The sequence below is a fragment of the Anneissia japonica genome, unplaced genomic scaffold (genome assembly GCF_011630105.1).
Source record: "Anneissia japonica isolate Jap-2015-1 unplaced genomic scaffold, ASM1163010v1 scaffold560_len657749_cov147, whole genome shotgun sequence".
In the NCBI taxonomy this organism is placed as follows: domain Eukaryota; kingdom Metazoa; phylum Echinodermata; class Crinoidea; order Comatulida; family Comatulidae; genus Anneissia; species Anneissia japonica.
Genome location: NW_022754288.1, coordinates 331,425 through 339,632, shown reverse-complemented (window position 1 = coordinate 339,632; position 8,208 = coordinate 331,425). Strand labels below are relative to the sequence as shown.

Sequence of the window (8,208 nt, the reverse complement as noted above, 5' to 3'; positions counted from 1 at the left end):
CGCACAGAGTGCTTATGGGACGGATCCCCTTAGCGATCAGACCAGCGAAGGGGAAGATACTGAGCTTAGCCTGACAAAAAAATGTTTGATAGGCCTAAGTGGATTTGCACTGCTAGAAGACTAATTTGAACGATTTCTTCAATTATCTTATACCTCCCACTCGGCTGAACGAGTAATTAATTGCGAGCGCAGGAGCGTGCCATTATTTCAATTATTTAGAAATATGTTTTCAAAATATATTTTTGTAGTGCCTACGAAAATATCTCAAGAAAATGACATTGAATGAATTCAAAAGATACGTAGATATGGCTTCTGAAATGTATTTATAATGTTGGTCTAGTGTAAAAACAAAATATTTACTTCTCCAACGACACAGAAAACTTTGAACAATGTCAATAAAAATGTATATATATATATATATATATTTTTATAGTGCACTGTGCTCTGAGACCATGAATGTACGGTATAGTACGTTTGCCTGTAATGAAAACAATTTATTCTTTGCATGACTTGTTTTGGGTGGGTGGAGGAGAAGGTATTCCCTATGTCGTCTGTTTTCACCTATGAATAAAGAATAAGGGCCGGTAACAAATGGACTACCACAAAACCTCAAATTGAAGCCCAGTGGGTTTATTCTCGAGATGAAGGCCATCTCGAATTGAAGTCCCCTCTATAATTTAAAAAAATTAGCCTCGAAAAGAAACCCACGGGCTTCTTTTTAAGATAGCATAGGCTTCTTTTCGAGATAGTACAGTGCATACACTGTATATTAATTTAAAAAAAAAAATAAATAAATTAAATACGATCTTGGTTTATACAGTAGTTTATTTGATCTAATGCCAGTTAAATATACCATTGATACAGATTGATGTTACAGAGGCCTTATTTATTGTTATATAGTACAAATTCACAAAAATTACAGCATTCATTTTGAAAAGAAGCCCCTCTCTTGATTTTGCAAAAGCAGTCTCGAAAAGAAGCCCATCTCGATAAGAAGCCCATCCAAAGTTGAAGCCCAAGGCTTCAATTCGAGATTTTACGGTATGTCGGAATATTCACGATATGCTTCCTTTTAATTAATACAGCGTTCAACGATTTTACTTGCACCCGACAGTGGCTCCAGAAAATTGCCGACAAGGGGTCCGAATCAAGGGGCCGACTAGAGCCTTGGTCTGAGTCTCGGAATAAAGTCCCTAGTAGGGTTCACGGGGAGAGTTTTTATGACTTATTATGGTCCATTTTTAAAATAGCCGCCAAAATTTACACATTGGCTCTTAACTTTATTTATATTCAATGAAAATAAATCAGGCTTCTAAGTAGTCCTATGTGTTATTGGGGTCACCGTCTTCAGTGAGACATGTTTCAAAAGCCTAGAATGGCAGCTACCGGTATTGGCTGCTGTAAAAATTAATATTTCAGTAAAGGCCTAATTCCAGTTTTTTCTATGAAAAGTGGTAAATTTGGTGTCTAAACATTTTGGGCTTTCCGAGTCCAATAAACTTAGTTTCAAAAAAGTAGGATGGCCGCCATTTTGAAATTTAAGGTGGCGGCCACGAAGATCACCGAAATCAAATATTTGGTTTTTATAATTCCACTTCTCGATCAAAAATTGTAAAATTGGTGTCTAATCATATGTTATTGGGCCATGTAATTCCAATGAACATGGTTTCAAAAAGCTAGAATGGCAGTTCAGTTTCTAGTAAATTAATTATCAATAATTGTCTTCCTTATGTCTTAACATTTAAACATTTAAAATCTAAAACAGACTTCAAAATGTTCTATTCCAACTAGATTTGAGAAATTGTGGAATAACCTCCATCCTGATATTCGAAATTATTTCATTATATTTTTTAATTTCGGTGTGTTCAAATGTAAGTTAAAAAATTATTATTATTATTATTATTATTATTATTATTATTATTATTATTATTATTATTATTATTATTATTATTCTGGGAGCAGCATATCTCTAAGATGATAGTGGTTCCGCTTGCTGCTCCATGGCTCACCTAATTATTCTTATATATTTGTGAATTTCTGAATTTTTTGTATTTGTAATGTTTTATATTGTTATTTGTTTTGCCAGGATGAATAAAATAGAAGATAAAATATTTTGAGATTATTTGTTTTATATGATTCCACTTTTCGATTAAAAATGGTAAATTTTGTTTGCAAAAATGCTATTGGGCTATCCGAGTCCAATAAAATGCAACATAATTATTTTAAAAAGCTAGGGTGACAGCCATACTTATTTACAATGTACATATTATGTTCACACTTTGGCTTAAAAAATGCAAAATGTGACAATTTTCAAAAATGAAAAATTACTATTTATACCATGCAGTAAAACGTGTCTTTTAGATTTAAAAAATCTATAAATATCACCGGGGCTTATAACAACTTTGTAAACTTATGGGAATAATTCAAAATGATTAACACAGTTATGTTCTTCATCGTTCTCGTCATCAGAAGACGAATCTTCATTTGTTTTGACATCACTCTCATCACTTCCGGTACTACTATTATCACAGTCACATACATACCGGTAATCTTTATAAAACTTTTAACACTTTACATTAACCAGTTGATACCCACTGTTTATTGGTGATTAATAAGTTTTAATAAAAAAAAGTTTAAATAATTGTATCCTCATTTATACTCAAGTGACAAGCAGCGACGTGAACGCCCCTACCCCCTCCCCGCCGTTGTAGCCTATTAGTGCTGGCCCAAAGTTGAGAATGATGTTATGATAACTATTAATGATGCCATGAAGGGAATAGTTTGTAGCTAAGCAACGGAGCGAATTCATTGTGCCGTAGTAGCTTTGAGTCAATACGATCTTGTTTAACGTTTAAATATTTCAGTGTTTACGGTTGACTTATCACGATGATCCTACTGGGTAGGTCGACCGCTATTATCTGTCTGAAAAGATTACAAGAGAGTCGGCTAACAGTGGGAACTTAGCAACGATGTAAATAACACGTTTGGAGTATCGATCCCACGAGACGACGTGCGTGTATTATTGTGTTATGACCGAATACATTGCATTCTGTTCCGGTAGACACCTTTAAAGAAGCATCGCCAGAGGCAAGAGGTCTGCGATACTGAACTGGGGTAAGTGAGAACTTTCTCTATGGTCTGAAATAGTTCTACAAAATTGGGACGCCACGAGATTAGGCTTTTATAACCTAAAGTTTGTGTTAATTCTTGGAATCTCAAAACGCCTATTATCTAGACTTAGGCCTACCCGGTAGTAGAAGTGTAGGTAAGCCTAACAGGCGTAATAAATGTTTTTGTATCCATACTTGGTCCTGAGTCAAACATGATACACATCAATGTGAAGGGCCTATGATCAATGATGGATTGAAATACTATGTCTGTCATGGTCTTTCACTCTAAAGTGTAGATTTGTATCGCAAAACGCATGGTTTTGTTATTTGAGGAACAATTCAATCAAGAGCTCGTCTATCTCCTGCTATAGCTAACCAGTGGATCTAAAAGTCTTGAAATGGGGAGGGGGTTCTGATGGGAGAAGGGGAAAGGTGAAGTGGGGCTAGATGATCGGTTGAGTTTGCTAATTCGCAAAATAAGGTGATTTTAGGTGATTTTTAACTACTTGACCGGTTTTTTTTGTGGGGGGGGGGAGTGTTTTTATTGATAGTAAGTTAAATTTCTGTTACCATGCTAAATATATTGTGTCAAATGCTAGTCGAATGATGGGTATGATTTGGAGAAATTGTAGGTTTGTGAATGATGGGCCTGCTCTAGTTTGCTTGTATAAAACGATTATTCGTCCGCACTTAGAGTACTCTTCTGTTATTATAAACTCGATTTCTCCAAGTCAGGCCCATCGTATTGATAGAATACAAAGAAGGTTTTTATATTTAGCTAAGACATGTCCCGATTATACTGTTAATATTGATTCCTTAAGTAAACGTAGATTTGTTTTTGATATGCTGTTTTTCTACAAAAGTTTAAATTCTGTATTTGATTGTAATCTTGTATCTTTGTTTAAATTAACGTTCCTAGTCGTACTCGTACTAGAAACTTAATCTATGTTCCATTAGGTCGGGTTGACATAACTAAGAGAGGTTTATTTCAAAGATTAGCTGTTACATATAATAATTTAAGTTGTTCTGATGAAATTGATATTTTTTTATGATAGTTTATCCTCGTTTAAGCTTAAAATTTGTAAGGTTGTTTGATGTTAGTTATTATTTGTCTCTTTCTATGTGTATATGTTTTTCTCCAACCTGTTAGTGGAGGTTCTTATCTCTGTTGGTTGAGAATTAAATAAATAAAAAAATAGAAAAAGAGTAATTTTTAAAGGGGAGTGCGCCGCCACCGCACCCCACGCTACTGTGGCTAACTGCATATACGACATAGAAATATACGTGTACTTGTCATCAGTGACATAACGATGAGTCACGGGCCCCGGTGGCGAGAAAGTGTTGGGGGCCCTTGCATTTTAGTAATCGATCATATCAGTGTCACGAAATGGGCAGAGGGGCCTCTTTACAGAAGAAGTGTGAGTCCACATATGACATTCGTGAGTTAAATACCTGGGGTTGCATTGTTTTCATTATAGTTTTTGGTGTCTTCTACTGGATCATAGGGGTCCGAAGTATTTGGAAGAAGTCAAGGCACTGTATAGTATCAGACACTTCCGGGGCCTGAGCCCATAGACGTAACGTCACAACATGTAATAAATACCGTACTCAAGTGTGGTTATTGTAACAGATTTCTGAGCATCGATAATAAATTAATTTGGAACTTGGAAGCGACACAAGAGTCGTCGGTTAGGCATGTGATCATACGGGTAGACCTACCTCTATTATCTAAAAGTTCGGTCGAGTTAAGATCAAATACATCATTACACAAATCGGACAATGCTTAGTCTCTTTTTCTACCCACACCAGGTAACCGTGACAACAGTTAACAAGTTGTACCGTACATTATCTTCTCACAATCTATAATAAATATGGATCTATGCCAGGTTTAACTAATTTATTCCTAACGCAATGCATAAGCCTTAATATTATTATCTTATAATGTAATGGTGACATTATTCGACAGTTTGCCCTCATATTCGAGACCACGTTAGGACCTGAAAATGTGAGGTGGTCTTGGTGTTCGGTCTCAATTAGAGGGTTAGCTAGCTTTGAGTTAAAAGATTGAAGATTGTTATTTGGTTCTTTGAAAAATTGGTCTTGAATTAGAGGGGTCTCGAATTGGGTTGCACTGTTCGTTCTCCAATTGGCGACCACTTTGGGACATGAACATTGGGAAATTTGAATGAAAGGTGAGTTAAACATAAGAAAGGAAAAGGAAAGAAACGATATGGAATCATAAGAAAGGAAAAGGAAAGAAAAGATAAGGAAACATAAGAAAGATAACAGTAAGAATGATAAGGAACATAAGAAAGGAAAGGAAAGCAATGAATTTGGAATCATAAGAAGGTAAATGGAAAGAAAGATAAGAAATATAAGAAAGTAAAAGGAAAGGAAAGATAAACTAAGGATGAATAAGGAAAAGGAAAGATAAAGAAACATGAGAAGAGAAAAGAAAGGAAAGATAGACATGGAAACATTAGAAAGGAAAAGAAAAGAAATGATAAGAAATATAAGAATGAAATTTGAAAGACAGATACTAATTATAAGAAAGAAAATAAAAGGAAAGATAAGGAATCTAAGAAAGGAATGTGGAAGATCTATTCCCCATCTAAGGATGAATAAGGAAAAGGAAAGATAAGGAAACATGAGAAGAGAAAAGAAAGGAAAGATAGACATGGAAACATTAGAAAGGAAAAGAAATGATAAGAAATATAAGAATGAAATTTGAAAGACAAATACTAATTATAAGAAAGAAAATGAAAGGAAAGATAAGGAATCTGAGAAAGGAATGTGAAAGATAAGATGAGGAAACATAAGAAAGGACAAGAAAAGTAAAGATCATGAACATTTGAAGGGAAAGGAAGAAAGACAAGAAGCAAAAGGGAAAGAAAAATGAAAGGATTTGGGATGAATAGGAAAGTAAGAGGCCTTGAAATGATTCCAATTACCAAAGCATTGTAATAATAACATTTATTGATAATCATCAAACCAATCATTTGAACTTAATTAAGTTTTATTCTTCTCTGTTGTTGTTAAGCGCCTCGAGGTTGTGTCAACGTGAGGCGCTATATAAATCCAGAATTATTATTATTATTATTATTAAATCTCGGGGTTCGGTCTGAATTAGAGGGTTAGCTTTTATTAAAAGATTGAAAATTGTTTTTTTGGTTCTTTCAAGAAGTAGTCTCAAATTAGATGGGTCTCGAATTTTAAAGGTGCACTGTTCGCCCTCCAATTCGAGACCATTTTGGGACCTGAAAATTTGGATGGTCTTCGCGTTTTGTCTCCATTTAGAGGGTTACCTTTGTGAGTGAAGATTGTTATTTGGTTCTTTAAAAAAGTGGTCTCGATTTAGAGTGGTCTGGAAATTAGAGGGGTCTCTGATTGGAGGGTGCAGTACATCTCAATAATGAACACTGCCCACATTATTCTATGTTTTTTATCTTTCAGTTGATCGATCTACTTTCGAACGTGGCGGAACAAAATATGGCGGCAACCGGCCGTCATGAACCAGCTGCTAGAGACTTACTTCCCCGGTACCCACAACCTTTTTCGGTGATTAGCGAGCATTGGCAGGACCAACTTCATGTGCACGACAACACAGGCGATGATCTCTTCAGTTTCGGACCTGTTTATGACGAGAATATGTTCAAACTGATCCATAAGCATCTAGAATTGGACACGCACGATCGATTTGCTTATGTTGGAGCGAGCAAAGGTTCTTACGCTGCAAAAATCAAAGAAAAATTCTGCCTATTGCAGCCAATTGTGGAAATATACCCCGGGACAATTCTTTATGAAGAAACACCAAACCAGCGACGAATGATCCCATTTAAGGTTGATCAAGTTGGCGCAGAGCAGTATTTTCGAGAGCTCTCTGAAGGATTGACCGAAGGCAAAGAACCGCCTTTTGATAAGATCATTCTGCACGGCGCGTTCGAATATTTCTCTTCCCCGAAAACGACATTTGCGCATATTATGCGCACGCTGACAAAACATGGAAAGTTGTTGATATTACACAGGCCAGCGCCAATGAGTACTTTACCATTTTTTACTGAGGCAAATAAAAGGTTCGTTGAAGAGGATAGTAACGATCCGTACCTGAAGATTTTAAGAAGTTTGCAGTCACAGAGAGTTGACGTCAAATGGGACATTGAGGTTCTACCGATCGTTATGCCGAAAGTGAAATGGCTCGCGATGCTAAACAAAAAGTTTCCACCGCAAATGGAGATAATTAGTAACTTTGAAATCCTAACAGGGGTCCGTGAACTAACGGAAGGTATGCTTAAATATCAAGGAGAAATGGTCGAGTTCTTTGATCGGCTGATGTTTATAGCCGTATCGCTCCCTTACGGCACTGGCGGCTACCCGAGCATTCAGCGACATGGTTCGTCAGAAACTAAGCCTTACCCCGGATTGGTAGATTTGAAGTACAGCTTGGAAATTACGCCAGATATTCAAAAGCATATCCGAGATATTCAGAACAATAAAAAATTCAAGCAGAACAGTATTTTTTGATGACGTATTATAAGATTGAACGAATAGTGCGAGTACGAGAACAAGCTGCAATGAAAAATAGACCTACCAAGTAATATAGCCTGAATGTTAGCTGCCTTAGGTTTTGAAGGGAACCCGGCGGAAGAAGCCCGACATGAAACTCTTTACTGTTATTAGGCAGACATGATGTGCAAATTTCACTGTGATATTGAATATTTAATAATAAGAATAACAATAGTGTAATAATAATAATAATAATGCCTAATAAATAATGGTAACACTAAAATCAATATTAGTAATTATAATTGTAATATTTTATTTATAATACAAATAATTATAGCTGTTATTTTATTATAAAATTTATTTTGTAAGAATGCATTGTGTATATACTAGTATATACCTACATTAAAATTGTACCAATTTACACAGGCTTATTATTATTTATTATTAGGTAACATAGGTCCCCCTTTCGCCCCCCCCCCCTGGACATCTCTGTGGTGCAAGTGGTGTTCACTTAAAAGAGAGGCCTACACTGATGTGCTAGCAAGGCAATTAAACAGAAGGACGCACATCTCGGGACATCAAAGGTTATAACTCT

General features: G+C 35.8%; 1 protein-coding gene across 1 annotated transcript; it reads left to right on the top strand.

The window, feature by feature from the left end:
• The first annotated feature begins 2,960 nt into the window (after positions 1 to 2,960).
• LOC117123178 lies at positions 2,961 to 8,202 on the top strand. Its single transcript, XM_033269030.1, has 2 exons — positions 2,961 to 3,114; positions 6,564 to 8,202. Exon 2 carries the CDS (start codon positions 6,600 to 6,602, stop codon positions 7,629 to 7,631), a length of 1,032 nt encoding a protein of 343 aa, XP_033124921.1. The 5' UTR covers positions 2,961 to 3,114; positions 6,564 to 6,599; the 3' UTR covers positions 7,632 to 8,202.
• Positions 8,203 to 8,208: the final 6 nt, after the last annotated feature.